The following is a 20,087-nucleotide window of genomic DNA, read 5'->3' as shown; positions in this document are numbered from 1 at the left end:
GAATTTCTGAGGAACCATTCATTTTAAATGTTCATGGACGAAGTGAGAAAATCACAAGAGTGCTTACATACATGATATGACCAAACGACGACAATCACATGTCGGTCATTAGAACCACCAAGGCCATTTTGAATATTTGTACAAAAACATTGTCAGAAATATTACTGACATTCTGTGTATTAACATTTTCATTCAATAATACTAACTCTTTTTCTTTCTTAATTTTGCCCAGATAACACTTCTCGGTACACCAAACATTAATTTTTAATTTAACGACAGTAAAATCTGTCGACGAATATTCCCTGCTATAAAAATGTATAGTCTTAGTGATCCTATAAAACAGAATATATATTACACGTAAATTAAGGTTACGTATTTTACCTATTATTCAACAGCAAAACCACAAGTCTCTTCAACTGCCTGTGTAAGCTTATCAAGCATTTTTTGATAACTTGGATAACTTTCTGGTATATCTATTCTATTGAAACAAGTATGCGCTTTTGGCAAATTTTCACTAGGCGCATCAACGGCATGAATTGTGAACAGACGCGGACCCGCAGCTCCTGTCGATCCTGCAAAAAATAGTCAAATAGCGTCAAACAAATTTAATAAGAAAAAAGCTAGTTCTGTTTATTTTGAATAGACATTATTACCTTGTAAAGCCTTGAAACCTTGCAAAGGAACTCTGGAACTTCCAGTAACAAACTGAAGCAACCGAGCTCTCATTTCTTCTCCATAAGACTCCACTATCTGCCAAAACCATTTTACCACGGGTGTGTCGGGCGTACAATGTTTCAATCGTGTGTGCAATTTCCAGTCATTAATATCAATAGTCCCTAAACCGCCAATAACCAGTTCTAATTCTCTTTCATCGAATGGTCTCAACAATTGCGGTGAAATTAGCTCGTGGAATCCCTTTTGTAATGCCAGAAACTGTTGCTCGATTCCTCGCATGAAGCGATAGTTTACGTATAAACGGACATATTCCCTTTTATTTTCTTCAGTTACAGGAATGTCTTTACCACCTGGTTTTAATTCGTGATTTTTCAATACACCGAAACTACTATGTTCCACCGAAAATGTAGCATCCAACACTCCATCGATACTATTTTCTCTGTTAAGGAAATAAGAGTATTTTTTTTTAAAACGATGTTTGATTACAACAATGTATATTTTTTCAATTGCGTTTGTTTACTTACAACATCCATGTAAGACTTCTATGTAATTCTGGATCGACTCCTTCTATGTCAGTCAGACTGATAACTTTATTAAGCAACATTTTATAAAATGGAGTTGTAAATCCACCATCGATATGATGACCATGAAAAACAGCAATTCCTATTATCCTGCCAGCAAAATGGAAGTACGATAAATGTTCCGGATTTATTCCTGAATCGGGATTGATTTGAAGCGTATAATTGTCATCTCTTGAGTATTGAAATAGTCCGTATTGTGGATTTAACATTTCATGGGATAATAAATATAACCACTCTCGTGCTACCCCACCATAATCGAGACCTTCCTCACCGCGGAATTTTACCATAAGTCTTTTTCGCATATCTTTCGGTCGCATTTTCATTATTAATCTGTATGACTCCTAAATAAACAATTACATTGTTTTATTATAAATTCAATGTATCGCAAGTTACATATTATAAATTGCACAATTTCAGGTATATCTTTTCACTTGTTATTTAATGTTGTGTATTCTTGTATTATCAAGGCATTTAAACGCTCACCTCAAATATTTCATTTCTTGACACTTCGAGCCTACAATGGCCACTCTGAGGCTGAACGGCATTTAATTCTGCTCTCAAACATTTCAATTTTGCCACGAGATCTCGTTTATATTTTGGCAAAAGTTCATTATCCATTAGTTCCTTTGGCAATTCCGATACAGTCTGCGCATTTTGACTTGATGTATTCTCCACTAAAATCAAAATTATAAATGTACGGAACACAGAAATGAACATCAGACATCTATCAAGAAACGTTAATTAATTCGCAAATATTACAACACAGGGCCCTGATAAACAAAACTTGTTCAAAATGAAAAGACATGTTGCTGCAGTCTGACTAATAAATAGGAACTAACCATTGATCACATACTTGCATAGAGATAAGATAAAATTGTGTAATGCAAAAATATGTTTCTGTTTTGCTTCAGTACAACATTGAACAGATTAACTTGCCTACGATTTAATCAACATTGATAATATTGATAAGTTGCATATATTTTACTTTTCAAATACAAACACTTTGAAATTATAATACTGAATAAGTGAAAAACCATTATTTTTAAACTTACATGTTGGTGAATTATTGTTACTTCCATTTTCTGTTCTTGGCCTTTGTTGAACTATATTGCATTGAATACTTGGCGATGCTGGTGTGTCTGCTTCTGCAGTTTCATTTGCAGTTGTAGTTGAATTATTTGCGCTACTTGTTTGATTAGGTGTACTATTATTTTGTCGTCTGCTGTTGTGAAAGTAAAATTTCATAATTTAGAAGCAGCGTATAGTAATTTGTACTTACACCATTTAATTATATTCATTACTAACTTACTTTAATAGATTACTTATAATTTGACTGGATAGTCTAGGATCAGTAAATTGAGTGGTTCTGTTATTATGATCCACAAAGTAAACACGACCACTCTGCGTTTGTCGCATTTCCCACCCACTAGGCAATGGTCCGAGTTCACTTGCCAATTCATTTGCTGGTAAATCTCGAGGTATTCTAGGATCATGCCATGTAGATGAACCAGTTGGTACATGATAAAAATACACTTGACCTTGCTGAGTTTTCCTCATTTCTGTGGAATATTAATTTGCTTATTCTTTTCATTTAATCTTACATCTACAAAATCCCTCGATAATTTGAATACTCACCGTAACCTCTAGGTAAATCTGGTGGTTGCGGAGGATCATACCTCCTCTCATTGTTAGGTGTCATACTGTTTCTATTTCTATTACTTCGATTAGGTCTTCGCGGTTGATTGTTATTGGTACCACGATCTGGTCTAACATTTCCGCTTTGATTGCCATTTTGTTCATCAGTTGCTCTTACTGGTCGTCGTTCCCTCGACGATGCCGGTGTCGCATTTCTTGTATTATGTTGATTTTGTTGATTTCTATTTTGCTGTTGAGTTGGTGTAGTCCTTGGTGTATTTGAAGCAGAACTGTCTCTGCTAGGTGTCCTACTAGGTGTTCCTTCTCCGTTCCATTCGGGTGTACATCTTGTAGGACTTTCGGTTGCTAAATTAGGAGGACTCCCGCTACCGCTGGGGGATGTAGATTCAGAGAAAGGAAGTGGTGGTGGCTCTGGTGTAGTTGGTATAATTCCATTGTTAGGCCTGACATGAAAATATAACTACATGAATAAATTACTTATTTATTAGTTTCTAATGAGTTCGCGACAATATATACCGAGTATTTGGGCGAATCCACTGCGTGGTTCTAGTATAATGATTAACATAATACAGACGTCCACTCTGAGTTCTTCTTTCTTCCCATCCATCTGGCAAATCAGTTGGACAACTGAGATCTCCGAGAACATCCACTACAGCATTATGACCCACTGTATTGCTCACAGCACCATTGTGACCATCCCGTGATAACAGAGATACAACAATTTGTCCTTTAACAGCGTCAGTGTCATCCGAGTGTGCTTTGCAAAGGTCTAATCGTTGATCTATAAAATATAAAAGGCTCTTAATTAATCATTATCAAATTAATTTTCATTGTAATATATTATTACATAAAAGAGAAATTACATCCTGTATCCTTAAGTCTTTGAATTGTATTGGACAATATCCGTACACATCCTAAAAATCCCCCACCTTTCTTTTTATGAATTTTTTTATGGTTCCAAACTGATATGGTAATGCCATCACTTTTTCCAATATATCTGGAAGAAAGCAAAAGCTGAATAATTTTTCTGAACAGAATCACATTTATATTGCAATGAAAAATAATTACAGGTCATAGTGCTGGTTCCACTTTGGGTCCAGTGTTGCCTTGCATGTGTCTGTGCTATGACACTGGCCAGAACCATCTACTGTGATTTTTGCAAACGGATCTGGTAGGCCTAAAACAAATCTTTTGCATGTTACTATCTTCTTGGAAATTTCATCGCTTTCTCGCGCAAAGGATACTCACGGAACAAATCTTTCCTGGCAAGATTACGGGCACATAAAACTGTAAAATTGACATGATTAGATTACAAATTATATTTTATCAATGGATTTATGCTATGTATATACAACTTAAGAATGACATAATTTCATTAATATATTTCTTCAACATTACAGAAATATAATATTATCATTGTATATGAGTCAATTGTTTATTATTTTCAACTTGTTCTCTTTAGTAATCGTTTTCGAAGGAACACATTAACAATTATATTACAAATAATTTAAAAAAACAAACAAACAAAATATACAGAACTTCCCTTGTATAGCAGCTCATACAATTATATGTATTGACAATGTATACAATTTTAACTTTATATAAGCAACGAAACATTAAACATGTTCGTTTTAAATGAATTCTATGTTCAACCATCAGTGGCTAGGCGTCTGACGTTTGTTAATTAGACCCATTCATATTCGATTTGATCTCGGCAATATTCCTCATTGAATCAATCAACATCCAGTGATTTTAATCTGGAAAACGCTCGCGACGTTCGCGGATCTGCTAGAAGCTTTATAAATTAAGGGAGAGCGAATGCGGGTGTGACAAGTTCACCAAAATTAACGTCTTCGGTCTACGGTCTCCCGGAGTGCTCGCGGTGGGGTCTTGACCTCCGATAGGGAGTTGCCATAACCAAAGGACGAAAACCCTAGTCGAACCTTTTTGCGTATCTCACTTTCGTGTTAGAGGTAACGAACGTAAGCTGATATTTAGAGGGGCTGGCTTGACGTTCTCTCGTTTACAAGCCTCCATAAGGTTTATGACGGTGCCATATTCACGAATACACAACAAATATACAAGGCACGAGAACGATCACAACGCGTGTTGGCTACGGGCCGACTTTCACACTCCTCTGTCGACAGAATCGTCGTGATTTCCAGATAAACTCACTCGTCAAACGAATCTTCATGGCCCCGTTCCTCCTACTACCGCCCGGATTCGACATTTTCCACGCACATTTAACGCTTCCTACCGCACATCGGCACTCTAATTAGTAAATAAAACTGCTGCCTCGAAGCGGCGGTGCAATCCGCACACACGCAACCATGCACGATCGACTGTTGCAGCTGATCGACCTTACCGACTATATCGACCCACACTGCTCTTTCTGTCGACTTGGGACCCTCGAGATATCGAGACTGGCGCGTGTTCCCGAGGACGGTTGAAAGATTTCAATTTATGATATATAAAATTATTTACACAGTATCGAATTATGAAATACATTGTAGTTTAATTATCTTTCGGACACTTTCATTTAACAGTCTAAAAGAAAGTGCTAGTCTTTGCATGATTTCTTAACATGTTGCAAGAAGATTATACCTTTTTGAAGATGTTCTATTATGTATTAGAAAATTATACCTAGTATTGTGATAATGATGAATTAACTTTGTATATAATGATGAATTAACTTTGTATATAATAGGGTTCATGATTAATGATTTATTATTTTCTTCATGAATGTTAATTTATATTATATTTCTTCATAAATGTTAATTCATATTATTTTTGTCTTCATAAGTTTAGTAAATGAAAAATATATATAAACATATAAAAACCAAATCAGATTTAAATATAGATTTAACAGGACCTCAAGAAACTTGAAGGAATAATAAAAATTATTTTAAAAAATTAAAGAATTTATTTTACACAATTGCATATAATAGGTACATATATTACATAATAATATTTGCGACATTTTGTTACAACATATATTCCAGGCAAAGTAATAAAAAAGACAGTTGTATTTATGAAATATTTATATATATAAAACATATAAACTGACAAACAAACCGGAAAAATGTCTGTAAGAGTTGTAAGAAAAGTATCGTATACACGTATAGTAAACGTAAAAAATTAGTTTTCCGAATATAATATTGTGGAAAACAAATACATTTTTTCGCGTAGTAACTATATTGTTCAACTCTTATACTGTGTGCAGAGCGCGGTTGAAATTTAATTTATGCGTAACAATAATGATTTCAACTTTCACTGGCCTTACAATTAGAGAGGGACTGCAACGTACATTAGAATAACGTTTCGGTGTTTTCGTATCGTAAACATAAAATTTGAAAATGGAAATACTACATACATTTCACTGTGTAACTTGAATCTGCTGATTCAATGGAAACGAAACTTTTTGAAAAACCATTTATTATTTTTGTGAACAGTAAGCACGAAAGTATTCGAATGCTTGCAATCGAACTTAATTTATCTAACGTAATGTTTATATATTAATATGAAACGATGAACTTGTTCCTAATATAAACAGGTAAACCGATACGCGAAATGATAACTAAAAAATTTCAGACGATCATCGAATTCACTACCATCAATAAATAGTATATTAATAATTTATTATTTGAATTACTTCAAAAGTTTTACACATACAGAGATTTTATATACCATTCGTTATCATATACGAACAATAGAAATCCATCTTTTCTCGAATAATGAATCTAACGATGCCATTAAGAAAGTTGCTTGTATATTTGTACTGTGTTTTTTTTCGTGATTTCCCGCGTCTCTGTAATGGCGTCAACGTGTATGAATCGATTAACGAATATCAGTCGCGCACACTTCACACTGATACTTCATTAAAAAAAAAAACGTTCGATGAAGATTCTTTATTTGATCTTTGGCAGTATGTTTCTTTCGTTTCGGTGAAAATTTCGACAGTTTCGCGTCACGAAACGTGTAACTGGTTACTGTACAAAATGGTTGACAATTGTGCGCGGTCCCTGGGTTAGTGGTGTCAAGCTTTTAAGCCTCCCCTCGGAACGTTAGAAACGCGTCCACGAGGAGGAGTACTCCTTCGATGATGCTGATAGATCCTTTAGCGAGGCCTGTGTCGCGGAAGGAGTCCTTGCGAGTCAAATTCGAGAACTGGTCAATGTTCAGGGCACCGGCAACAATGAACAGAGCGCAACCGACCAGGGCAAAGAAGAGATCCTGCGAATATAAAATTTATTGTGAATTAGTTTCGATCCAAATAGGTCCCACGGACATCAAATTATTGTGAATTAGCCTAGATCCAATAGATTCTACAGACATCAAATTATTGTCAATTAGTCTAGATCCAATAGATCCTACGGACACCAAGTTATTGTGAATTAGTCTAGATCCAATAGATCCTAGGGACATCAAATTATTGTGCATTAGTCTAGATCCAATAGATCCTAGGGAAATCAAATTATTGTGAACTATTTTTCGTCCAATACAAGGTGAATTGGTTCCCAGATAGCACATGACGCGTTGAAGACGCCCATTTTACGGCTATTTTAGGTCTGAGACGCCTTTAAGCCGTCTTTAAGGCGTCATGTGCTATCTGGATTGGTTTATGATAAGAGTTGGTATAGTTGGTAGCTATGATATGGTTGAACGAAATATTATTTGTATTGCTGTAAGTACTTAGAGCGTACTATCAGGGATGCTATATCGGGTTTCGAAGACAGATGTGTACATGTTATGACATTAAATGTTAGTTTTAATCCTCCTGTACTTGGAGATTATACAGATTCGTGGTGTTACAGCTCGAGTGGAGTTTGAGACTTGTAGGCTTCGAATATTTATAGTGAAGAATTTTGTTAGAATATGTACTATTTTATTGTTATTATTTTTATTATATGATAATACAATGAACATAGTACTATTGTTGATAGATGGAAGAAAGAAAAACGTTTAGTTATTTAGAGTAAAAGAGGGGCGAAGAAAAATAGAATCGGGAAATCTGTGAGACGCCATTTTGGTAGCAGAGCGTTTAGTCATATTCTTCACAATATTCTGACCCAACTGGAGATTGAAACGAACATTAGCACTCGATTGGATATATACAACATTTCAGCTAATTATTTCATAAATAAAGCAATCGAAGACTGCCTTAATATGTAACTTGAATAAACGTTCAGAAGAGGTTATTGATTGAAATGAATACTAAATATTTTTTTGTTATCATATACAATGACAAATATATAGAAAATACGGTTATTAATGAACATTGTATAAAAAATTATTTCAATTTATCTATTGGAACGTTAGATTATGTGTTTCGCGTATACGTACCACACGACGATTGACTGGCGTTCCCATTATACTACCAGCGAATAATCCCACGAGAATAATTAAATATCCGCCGAAGGTACCCATGGTGATCATCGCGGTGTGTTGAGTACCAATATTGAAAGAGTGGTAATGCAATCCTATTAGGATGCATACTATTAACTGAAATTATAACAAATGTTATTAAAAACACATGAAACACCAGTAATAAGATACTAGGAAAAGCAACGATTGTTTGAACAATGAAATTTTTCGATAAAGAAAGTTAAGCAGTCATATTATGATAATCGAATATACAAAAGAACTTAATAAATTTATAACATTCTATGAGAAAATATAACTTGTCATGAGATGAGATTTTATAAATCAGGACATTATCATAAATTTGTTTGTCTATGTATAGCACTCTTGCTTCTACCAGGTGTTATAAAAGGCATTGACTCTCGGCTATAAGTGATCAATTGAACAGAATGCTCTCGATGTTACCATAAATAACACATTAACATTGCGCTCCAGTTAAGAACTTATCTATAACTTCGTTCTATTTCGAGGGTACACGTGTCAGTTTTGTCTAGCAGTTTTGTCCCTCTTCGTTGATACATTTTAGCGGAAACGGCGGTCTCCTCGCAGAAAGTATGAATTCCGCTAATGTTCTGAATGCGACGTTCATAACCGCTGCCATGAACCGCCGTCCACCTAGCTGCGATACGCACTGCATTGTTAATTAATCGCATACTAACGTTACGTCATGTGTCCACTTTACGTTATTTGATTTAAACTGAATTCCTCAAAGATTCCCCCTGGTGCGATCATTCGTCAATTCTTTTTCCCTAAGAATAATCTATATCTTATTCCATTTTTTCCAGTCATTATGACGTCTGAGATAGAATAAATATATCGATTGAAGATTTTGTTTTTTTAAAGTGTAGAAAGTAAGCTGTATCATGTAACATATAACAGAATTATTTAAAATTGCCAGAGTGTGTCAAGTCCATTTTAAAAAAAAATGACATTTACATGTTTCCTGTATCAAATTTGTCATTCTTTGCGATAGTAAAAATTATTTTGCTCCGAGTCGGTTAATCTTTAATACAGCAGTGTAAAAATGATATCAAGTCCATATCTTGTTTCGAGTCAAACAATGTAAATACCATCACATAGGGGACTCAATGCAATGTTCACCATTTCTACACAACCAGACTTGTTTTAAGTCTAGTCAATAGTTCGAAGATACAGATTGTTGCTCGTTCAGTTCTTACAGAACAGTTCCAAAGTTACAAGGTTTTTCGCATCTTTCATTTGCTCTCCCCTAAAGTTTAAAAAGTGTGACTTAATACACACTATCTCTAAAGTCCCGATATTATGTGTATTACTATATTATAGAATTTAGTATACAGTCAACTTTGGTAGTTCTAGTGTTAACCTCGTGCACTGTTCGGGTCAATTTGACCCAACCTCAGACTTCAATTTTTAATTGCACTCTTTATCAGAAAAACTTGTAAATTAATCTGACTCCAGTAGTTTACATATAAATGATCAATTAACTCAGTTTTACCGTGGATCACGTCTAATTCAAGGAAACGATTAAACAATAACAAAGCGAATTCGGTCTTATATGTATACAGTAGCGGACAAAATTATAATAACCTGACTGTAATAATTCTGTAAAGATCAATTTCTTTAGCATGTTCTGTAACGAAGGGTACGGATTTTCTTAAGATTATTAATATTTAAGAAAACAATGTTTATATAATCCATACTCTTCGTTAATTAATACAGAAAATGTTAAAGAAATTAATCTTCAAAGAATTATTACGCTCGAGTAAGTTTCCGTAATATCTTACTACGGGTCACGTTGACGGTTAATTCAATGACCAAACGAAAAAGAAATAAAATCGTCAAAGGCGTCAACGAAAGGGAACAAACTCCGAATAAAGGCGTGACTTTCAAGATCATCAAGTGTGCTGTACGTGTGCCCCGAGGAATCCTAACGGAAACTCTAGATAGCGATCGTCTTCCGGTCTGAGGTGTGACCGTAACCAGAGGAGAATCTCCCACGTGGTAATCGCAAGCTATTATGTCATTCTTCCATTCTAGGTGCGCGCTATCTCAAGATATTCGCGGGCAATTCGTTCACTCTTTATACTTTCGGGACTTCGATGTGACATTGATCAATGTTACCACCGATGTTACGTGACATTATAAAACTGCGCAAAATCCAGCAAAGATCGACGAAGCAAAACAGTGAACGAAAGCAGGTTAACGCAGGCAGATACGAATTTATTCCGACGAGTGAGGAAGGGCAACTATCTAAAAATACAGTGTGTTTTATGACAGAGAATGGTAATGCTTCAATAACTTCGCACGGCGACTGCGCCGAAAATATTATTTTCTTATCGTTTTTTCATATCTTCTAATTTTAGAATGTTTTTTTTTTTGTTTTGTTTAACGACCGAAAGGATCGAGATCGTGAGAATCGAAGGTATTTCATTTTGATGCACGAGTTTTATAAATTTTTTTGTATATTTAGCTCTGTCGATATGATGACTTAATCATCCAGTAATTGATTATACAAATGATTTTAATGTTAATAGGATTGCTTACCAGTTCCAAGAATTTGATGATTGCGAGCCTCGTGATGGTAGCCATTTTGGTTTATCTGTAAAGAAATTGATTACAAATGGATTATTTCAAGCTTTTTCAAAATATTTCCATATTTTTTGCATAATTAAAATCGTTAATGAGTTGGACTAAGTTTTAACAATTTTATTATCAACGTTATTATGTATAACAGTGATAATATTTATAATTCTATATTTTTGTCATTTATCACGTTAATTGCAAACAGTTCCTATCATTTTCATTCGGGGTAGAAAATGAAATTAATCTGCCTCGAATTTATGAAAGTTTTATATTCATTAAAAATAAGATCACCAAGCGATTATGATCGTTTAAAGAACATCTTTTCACGCCTACGAACATGTTTTATATGTGTTAATACATAACGTACATTTTGGTTTAATTTTCCGTGACTCTAATTAGCTGTTCATTTCGCTTGTAACAAGACGTGTTTACTCAGCAGCACTGAGGTGCTTTCATACTTATTCCTGAGTTATTACGAAATTATCTTTGTATCATTTTGTATTAAAAGAAACACTATGGAGGTATAGTTCAGATGCACATGTCACAGAGATAGCAAATTTAAAAAACACCAAAACCTCAACCAAAAATGGTTCTCAGATATTTCTTTTTATCGTCTATTGTTCATATTTAAGGGATGAAAACACTTCCCAAAATTGGACGTTGGAAACAAATTCTTCAATATCTTGGAAACTATTCGCTTTCCTACAAAATAGTTTAAACAAACGTTATTTATTCCCTGATACAAAATTTAACTGCATGTCTACATTTAGTGTTGTATTTAAAGTTTATTTATATTTAGTTTTCTTCTCTTTTTTGTTTATATTTTCATAATCTTGAACTTTTATGTCATCGTATATTTTTGTCCCTAGGGAAATAAACAATATGGAAAACACACCTCGATCATACTTTCATGCCGTTACTTTCGTATTCAGCAATACGTTACATTTGTTTCTGTCACAACATCCACTTTCTATTTAGCACATGTTTTTTCGATCATTCCTTTTGAAAATCTTAAATTTTGATTCACCCGGAAAAATATAAAAAACATAGGTATTGTATTCACTCGAGTTCTACTCTCTCTCTCTCTCTAAATATATCACGCATCACATTGAGCTTCTGACTGTACAGTAGTGTACAGACACATTCGTTTTCCATTGTATTTGTAAATTGTCTATCATACACAATGAACAATTACTCATAGCGCCGGTTTGAGTCACGCTATTACTATAAATCGACTTGCAAATAATGCTTAATGCAATGTTCAGATAAAGAATTGACGCAATCTTTATGCGTTTATTCAGTTCTTTTAATAGACCTGTGCGATCATCGGCGGAATCAACATTATTAATGCGTTATCTTTAGTGTAATTAGTGTATTGTAGGTGACAATAAAGATTTCATGTCAAATGTTTCATTTAATTAGAGATAATTCGCGAAATTTTATTATTATACCTAATAATCTGACGTTCCATATTCCTACTAAAATGAACAGATTTAAAGGAAGAATAGTAATTTTTTAAATCTTATTTCCAAATATTTGTTTAGTCATTTACAACTGCAATAAAATTTATGGAAAAACTTAAGAACTTGTAGTATAACACTGTATTCAGAATTTTCACTTTATTATTAAACAGAGAAAAGTTTATTTACCTTTTATAAATGAAAGAGTGGAGTAAACCAACTTTTTGCTCAGTATAGATCGAGAAAATTTTGATATCTAATGTTACAGTGTTACTTCATAATCAATGATTATTGTGTTTTTATTATAAATAGAACTTGGTTTAGTTTATTTTAAATGATAACAGATATAAGAAAATTATGTACTTTAAACTATATTATGAAGGTTCTTCAGATCATTTCAGTAGTTCAAAAGTAAACTGGTTGAAGAAATACTTTAAGCAAATAACTACAGAAGATTTCCTGGTGATGTTTCGTTACAGTTCATTTAATTTATAATTATATTTTAGTTTTATAAATGTTGCATTTCAGTGTGCATAACTGTATCCTCAGAGAAACTGCAAAAGTTTGTACATGGTACATGCAGATCACAACAGACAACTACAACAGTGACCAACCACTGACGTTATATTTAGATGTTTACAGGATGACACAAGAATTAAGGTATCGAGGATGACCGTAACCTAAAATTCACGTCCATGAATCTTTTTACCTTCTCTTCTGTCCTCTTTACTAAAAGAAAATGATTTTATTAAAGAATTGAACAGTAAAAGTAAAGTACCTGTGATTAATAAGGACATCGTCCTCAAGAACAGATTATTAATCTACTTTAAGAAACTGAAAAGAAACATTCACTGTAATTTTATATTCAATTAATGATTGAATTTATAGATGTTGTTCGTAGTAAAATAAAATTACTGTACTTTTTCTATTTACATAAGAAAATTAGAGGACTCAATTTGATTGAACAAAAACCTTTCTATCTTTATTTTTTTAGGCTTTTTACATTGTTGTATAACGAATTTAAACAACCCTAAAAATAATAAGGAGACGCAACATTTTAGTTTTACTAAAATTTTGGTATTTTTTTGCAAATACTTCGTAGTTAGGTCAGTGGAGCACAAGCCATCATTCGCGGTGGCCGTGTAGTACCAAAGATGGACAGAAATGGCTGGCAGAAATAGCAATACGTGCCTCGAGTACATATACCACCATTAAGTGAACGACATTGTGCAGAAAAAGATTCTGCGTAAACCATATCGTAATATCAGTCATGGGCATATTTTTAGATACAAAATGTGAATGTGTAATGAAAACTAACATAATTCTTATACGAATATAGTCTATACGTATGAATAAGTTTTATTTATCAGAAAATAATTCAATTGTTTAAAATATGTTCAACCTAACCGAAGCTATGTTCGTATTATTCCAGTGAATATTAATTAATATTAAATATTTTTGTGTGATCTCATAGTCCAAATAAGTGTTTCTTAAAATTCTGATTATTTTATAGTATCTTGTTAATGCACATAAGTCAGATAGTAAGATATATTACATTTGTCAGAAGTTAAGATTTATTTGTACTATGAAATCGCGTAAAAACACCTAATATCCATTAATCTTCACTGGAATAATATGAAAGTATTGCAAATAAGACTTATACCGTAAACTTTAAGAATTATATTACTTTTCATTTGAACTTAAAATTTTGTACTTGAAATTAATATAAGTTAGATATGTAGATATAATGAAAATTTCAGAATAGTCATTTTTAATGCAGCTCAAATTCAAACAATTTTACCTATCACTAAATTTTCAATGATCGGTGTACAATTATATGAGAATAATAATAAATTAGATTGCGGATATGTGTGCAAATACAGATTCTCTTCAATATATTTCTACAGAAAAAATTAAGGTTTCTATCAGATTCCAAATAATATAGGAATCTGATTAATATACTGAAGATTTTGATGTAAAATAATATTTGGTTAAATAATTCACAAAAACAAAAGTAAATGTAGGATGTTTCTTTCTTGTCTTAAGTATATTAGTGTATTCGGAATAAAATAGAAAACTCGTTGCATCTGATGAAAGTTTTGTCTTCTGTTGTTTATCACAGAGCCCTGTAGTCAACATATGCATAGAATCCAGAGTCTACTCATTACTCATTACCTTTTATGATCTGACGATACTTTAACCGTTACAAAAACCATTAAAGTTTAACGTATAAGTACTATGTTTACGTATAAGTATTTATTACTTCTTTGAAGTCCTCTGACAAGAGATGCTATAATATGATACCAGCACGCAAGATCACCGTATTTAGCTATTTGAATAAAAATTTTTTTAAATCGTATTTGAACAGTTTTGAAGTATCTGGCATAAAACCTACTGTAAAAAATAACGATAACGTAATTTAGACCTTAAAGGGTCAAACTGTATTAAATATTTTCATCACATTGATTTGCAGACAAAATTATCTATGAATACATAAAATCTAGTGTCTAGCAATGACGTGTACCGTTGAGAATACATTTCGAAATAATGGTTTACGTTGACTGCCACGAAATTTCGCAGAAAGCTTCGCTTACAAAACACGGTTAATGCAACTCTGAATAACACCATCGTAACCCACAGAAGTGGAGGGATGCAACGATGCAAGGCCAGAAGTGTTTGGAAGCTGCTCCCAGTACCGTAATCTTTATTCACGTTCGCGAGTTTTGCAAACGGGAAACAGCATAAGGGGCATTTTACGCGAAGTCGGATACTTTTTGGAGTAACATTTCCGATTTTGTTGACAATTAAATATGTTATAGTCTTTAGTGATATATAAATGTATTTCGTAGGATTTTTTAAAATTTGAAAAATTATTGATTTTACAGCTGTTTGAAATACAGTGTCTGCCCCTTTTCAATAAATCATAACTCTTAAACTAACAAACCGATCAAAATAAGCTTTGTGGGTGCCTATAGTGGAAACACAAAAGTAACTAATAAAAATTATTTCAGTTGAAAGAAAAATATTTCTGAACCATTTATTTTGCGGAATGTAATGTTACAACAATTTAAAAATTGTCAATAATCCTTCGAGATACGTTTATATATCACGGAGGACCTACAACATATCCAAGTGTCAACAAAATCCGAAATGTTATTTCAAAAAGTGTTCGATTTCGAGTGGAATGCCCCATAAACGAAAAAGAGAAGGGACAAATTATCGCACAAACGCTACGCCATGTCGCGGAGCGTACAAAATTCAGAGTTCAAAAGAAAGCTACTACGTACACTTTCACACGTGAAATCACTGACCGCGTAAAAGAGCCTTGGACTCGACTCCGTAATCAGTTTTTGCAGTTTCTCTCAACTAGTGATGGGTAACCGAGCAGTTCGGGCTACTTACTCGAACAAGCTTATGATCTCAGCAGAGACCCGAGGCTCTGCCACGCAAAGGCGAAGGATGTTATCTGGCCGCCGACAACCGACCCTCGGGTTACAATGTAACACACGAAACGAATGACCCATGAAAAAAAATTTAAACTTTCACTCCTTTCAGTGTACTTTCTTAAAAATGTTATGAATAAATGTAGGAAATTCTTTTGATGAAAATATTCGCCGACAACCGACCCTCGGGTTACAATGTAACACACGAAACGAATGACCCATGAAAAAAAATTCAAACTTTCACTCCTTTCAGTGTACTTTCTTAAAAATGTTATGAATAAATGTAGGAAATTCTCTTGATGAAAATAAGTCCAAACCCGACATAAATCGGACTATATTTAATAACATATAAGTTACTTTTTTACGGAAGAAATGTCAAACAAATCGGTTTTTCATTGTTCTAAGCACGACGCACCTTACCAAACAATCTGAAAAATTGCAAGGAAAACAATTTTTATTTATACGTTATGTTACGATACGAATTCTATGTTATTAAATATAGTCCGATTTATGTCCGATTACATTTATTCATAACATTTTTAAGAAAGTACACTGAAAGGAGTAAAAGTTTAACTTGTTTTTTATGGGTGATTTGTTCCGTGTGTTACATTGTATCCCGAGGGTCGGTTGTCAACGGCCAGATAACATCCTTCGCCTTGGCGTGCCAGAGCCTCGGATCTTCGCTGAAATCATAAACCTGTCACCCGAGCTCCTTCGAGTAGCTCGAACTGCTCGGTTACTTACCCATCACTACTCTCAACGAGACTTCTTTATTGCTACATCTTGCTTGGCACTCGAAGAACAGAAATTCTCTTTTAACAGCCCCCTTATAAAAAACGAATTATGATCGGATAAGAAACTTTTTCCATTTCAATTTCGATGTTATTTGCGTCGTGCCATGAATAAGCTTTATTTTTTCTTTGAAGATTCTTTACGTTAACGAAAGTTGACAAGTAACATTTGTCCACCAGTATATTCTTTGTTATTATTATTAGGTTGTATTGGAAAGTTCATAAACGTTTTCAAGGGCAGAGTTACAATCTATGTGTTTCAATTTATATATCACGTTATTATTTACTACTTTTTTTTTACAATTTCTTTGTAAAAAAGAATTTCCGCCATTAATAGTTGAAATTTTGTCTGACCCGATCTAATATATTTTATTTCTACTTTGTTATTTCTGGATTATTTCAATGTATTATCAAGTAAATTATTTTCGTCAAGTAGCGTGTTTATTTGTAATATTTTGATGTTACTAAAATATTAATATGAGCTCACTGTTTTTCAAACAATATCTAATCTTTGTAACATTTTGTTGTGTATTCGAAATCGTAAATTTGTATGGCACAAAACGGACAAGAAATATAATTGTATTACTTCGAGTAATTTTTTTTAAGAAAATGTCAAAACAACTATCAGTCGCAGCGGAAAGTATGTATTTATGAATGGAAATCATTCCGATTAGAAGTTTAGTTTTGCTTCGATTGTTTGTGCATCGTTCAAAGGAAGTTTTCGTATTATCGCGTGATATCCACGAGTGAAACTGTCACTGTTTCGCTGAAAATAAATTTGATTCGAGCTGTCTTTGATAAATTTTAATCATTCATATGACTCTCTGCTGCATCTAATTAAATTTACTTTATTATTATATTTATTCTATTATTAATCTCGATTTTTTAACACTTCTGATTTTTTAAATCGAATAATTTAATAATTATATCGTATTGTTTTTTAATTTAATGAAGGATAATTCCTGGTGTTATATAACTAATATAGTAAATACATAATTTAACACATTTCTAAGAACTGGGTGATTGTAGGAACAGAAAAGTATCTATTAAATTTAGCTGAATTTAACACAATTGGAATCAATAATAAATTTTAATTTTAATAAATGATTGTTACTCGTTCGTCGTATGTAATTTAAAAGTGTCAATTAAAAATTTGTTGTGTAAAACCAGAAAATAACACTGCCTTTCGAATCTCTAAAATGCTATCGAAAAATGAACATTGAGATAAAATACTCATCATAATTAGTGAGTTCTATAAAGATAAAAATGTATTTAGAAACTTTCACATACTGGAACATAGGAATGAATAAATGATAAACGGTCATTTCTTTTCACAAAACAGTTATTCTTAAATCATTTTTATACATTCAAGAAATTCTCCACAGTTTCATAAAGTTTTTACAATGCGTTCAAAACGTGTTTTATAAACGAACAAAATCAAAGGAAAGTAAGAATTCGAATGTATATTACCTGTTAGTTATTGAATAGCAAATTCAAAATAATATTACAGAATATATTACACTAAACGCGTTAAATTACAAACTGTGAAAGGCTTACATGCGTCCTAAACGTACACATTGAGAAGATCAACTCCCTGGTAGGTCAAGTTCATGGTAATAAACAAAGCTGATAAAAAGTCGTGATCGTATGCACAATTTACTCCAGCAATTCCAGATATTATTCCACTATTTTTATAAAATAATCATTACAATGCTTGCCTATTAACACGAATGTTGTCATTATTTATACCGTTTCAAATCCCCGATGTTTCAATTTATTGCATTATCAAATTTTCCACAAAAATTATTTATTCTCGATAAAATCAAATATTACCCGATTTAATGTTTTCATCGTATGTATGGTACAATATTTCACACTATTTTATCCTCTAATTCAAGTAACTTTAGTCCTTGTATACGCGTTACCCACGACTTTCTTCGGTAATTTAATAACAATTCTTTGAATAAATTTTTCGATCTTTCTTTTTTCCGAAATTCTTCTAAACATAAATATTGCAATAGAAGAAAAGTTTCCGTCGATCCGTTCGATCTTCAGAGAATGAACTTACATGTGAAATTTGACAGATGCTCGGTGGCTTCGCGTTCTACGGCACACAGATCTTCACAAGACGAGGGTTCGGCAACGACTAATGCTAAAGACTGATCGCGTATCGTGAAGGAGGGACGCGGAGCTCCGATTTTTACCGCCAAGAGAAACACGACCACGACTGCGTTTTACGGTATCTTTTAAGGTGAGCTCACACACGCAACCCTCGAGGCAGGAATTCAGTAACGAAGTGGAGAATCGATCACTAGTTGAGCCATTCGTTTGCCCTTTAACATGATTAACTCCATAAAATTTATATTTACAATTTATTTTAAATATAGAATGTTTAACGCCAATCGAGTGCTTTTGCACTAAAGTTTTAAGAAATTACAAAAATGGAGATAGTTTGGCGTGTGAGAACGGTTTAGTTTCGGATAGTACAGGCAGAGTAAAGCAACGCTGTGATAAAATAAAAATAGAGCACTTCGATTTGGTTCAGGCTGCATCTTGAGCCACATGGAGTCTGGAACCGAACGTGAAAATTCCAGCGGATTATTATTTATGTTCATTGCTTATGAATAGAATAGAACAGAATAAAAATATAGTGTAGATATTTATGCAAATATTGATATTTAGTGTGTAATTCAGAAAAAGTGGAATCAAGCAGAAATATAATTATTCTGTTAAGGGATCTATTAGGTTGCAAATAAGATAAAAATCTCATAAAACTGTATTAAACACTTTAGTATATTGTATTTAAACAGTAATAATAATGATGATAAAAGTTCTTGAGATTATTATTATCTTTTTTCTGAGCATACCTTAAAAGTTTTACACTTTCGGTTATTTAATTTTAATGTTATACAGAATAATACTTGTTATTAAATATTCAATGCATGTCTTTTCAACTTACATACGTACTGTGACGTGTTTTAATTCATATTTTTACAATTTAAGTCAGAAGATTTGAATTTGGAGATCTTGCAGTCGTAACCCAATTTTAATACATTACCATTTGTCTGTGAGTAAAAGATTTTCATGTCCTTTGTTAACATTTCATTGTCCTTTGTTTTGACTGTTTGACTAAGACTGTTTAACTACTTAAGAACTTGAGATGATGTTGATATTTGTATGCCAGTTTCTACTTAATAGCGCCTTCTGAGCAATCTCACAGAAATATTTTCGTAATCATGTCTCTTGGAAGGTTGTATGATGTCGGCAGGAAGTGTCTAACAGTGGAATCATCCTCTTTATAAGCGACACGTGTTCATATACTTCGAGAAAATTCACTATCGTTACATTTTTGTTAATTTAGGTACTCCAAGAAAATGTATCAATTCTCTTTCAATTACGAAACTAAGTATTATATCATCTGTAAAAAAATTTTGTGAACTTATCTACCTTTCCTCAGGTCGACCACAACCAACGTCGTCTGTCAAAGTGAAAATTCAC

General features: G+C 33.0%; 2 protein-coding genes across 2 annotated transcripts; both read right to left on the bottom strand.

The window, feature by feature from the left end:
- Nucleotides 1-210: 210 nt before the first annotated feature.
- On the bottom strand, nucleotides 211-5,174 carry LOC107191921 (E3 ubiquitin-protein ligase SMURF1). Its single transcript, XM_015581069.1, has 12 exons — nucleotides 5,088-5,174; nucleotides 4,161-4,199; nucleotides 3,981-4,089; nucleotides 3,776-3,909; nucleotides 3,429-3,693; nucleotides 2,892-3,355; nucleotides 2,566-2,815; nucleotides 2,309-2,478; nucleotides 1,740-1,930; nucleotides 1,200-1,597; nucleotides 654-1,114; nucleotides 211-572 (listed from the first exon to the last, which is right to left on the bottom strand). The coding sequence occupies exons 1-12, from the start codon at nucleotides 5,140-5,142 to the stop codon at nucleotides 385-387; spliced, it is 2,724 nt and encodes a 907-aa protein (XP_015436555.1). The 5' UTR covers nucleotides 5,143-5,174; the 3' UTR covers nucleotides 211-384.
- A 1,507-nt stretch (nucleotides 5,175-6,681) lies between these two features.
- On the bottom strand, nucleotides 6,682-18,730 carry LOC107191950. The gene is made up of 4 exons (XM_015581104.1): nucleotides 18,658-18,730; nucleotides 10,857-10,911; nucleotides 8,256-8,414; nucleotides 6,682-7,145 (listed from the first exon to the last, which is right to left on the bottom strand). The coding sequence occupies exons 2-4, from the start codon at nucleotides 10,899-10,901 to the stop codon at nucleotides 6,957-6,959; spliced, it is 393 nt and encodes a 130-aa protein (XP_015436590.1). The 5' UTR covers nucleotides 10,902-10,911; nucleotides 18,658-18,730; the 3' UTR covers nucleotides 6,682-6,956.
- Between the last annotated feature and the right edge of the window lie 1,357 nt (nucleotides 18,731-20,087).

Source organism: Dufourea novaeangliae, unplaced genomic scaffold (assembly GCF_001272555.1).
Source record: "Dufourea novaeangliae isolate 0120121106 unplaced genomic scaffold, ASM127255v1 scaffold248, whole genome shotgun sequence".
NCBI classification, from domain to species: domain Eukaryota; kingdom Metazoa; phylum Arthropoda; class Insecta; order Hymenoptera; family Halictidae; genus Dufourea; species Dufourea novaeangliae.
The sequence above is the reverse complement of the archived record's forward strand: the minus strand, read 5'-3'. Positions and strand labels throughout refer to the sequence as shown.

Coding starts and splice junctions, on each gene's coding strand:
- LOC107191921 (XM_015581069.1), bottom strand. CDS start 5,142: ATGTCGAATCCGGGCGGTAGTAGGAGGAACGGGGCCATGAAGATTCGT. Junction 3,694..3,775: donor AAGACTTAAGGATACAGGAT/GTAATTTCTCTT, acceptor TATATTTTATAG/ATCAACGATTAGACCTTTGC. Junction 1,115..1,199: donor AGAAGTCTTACATGGATGTT/GTAAGTAAACAA, acceptor TTTCCTTAACAG/AGAAAATAGTATCGATGGAG.
- LOC107191950 (XM_015581104.1), bottom strand. CDS start 10,901: ATGGCTACCATCACGAGGCTCGCAATCATCAAATTCTTGGAACTG. Junction 8,415..10,856: donor TCATCAAATTCTTGGAACTG/GTAAGCAATCCT, acceptor TTATAATTTCAG/TTAATAGTATGCATCCTAAT. Junction 7,146..8,255: donor CGCCAGTCAATCGTCGTGTG/GTACGTATACGC, acceptor TTATATTCGCAG/GATCTCTTCTTTGCCCTGGT.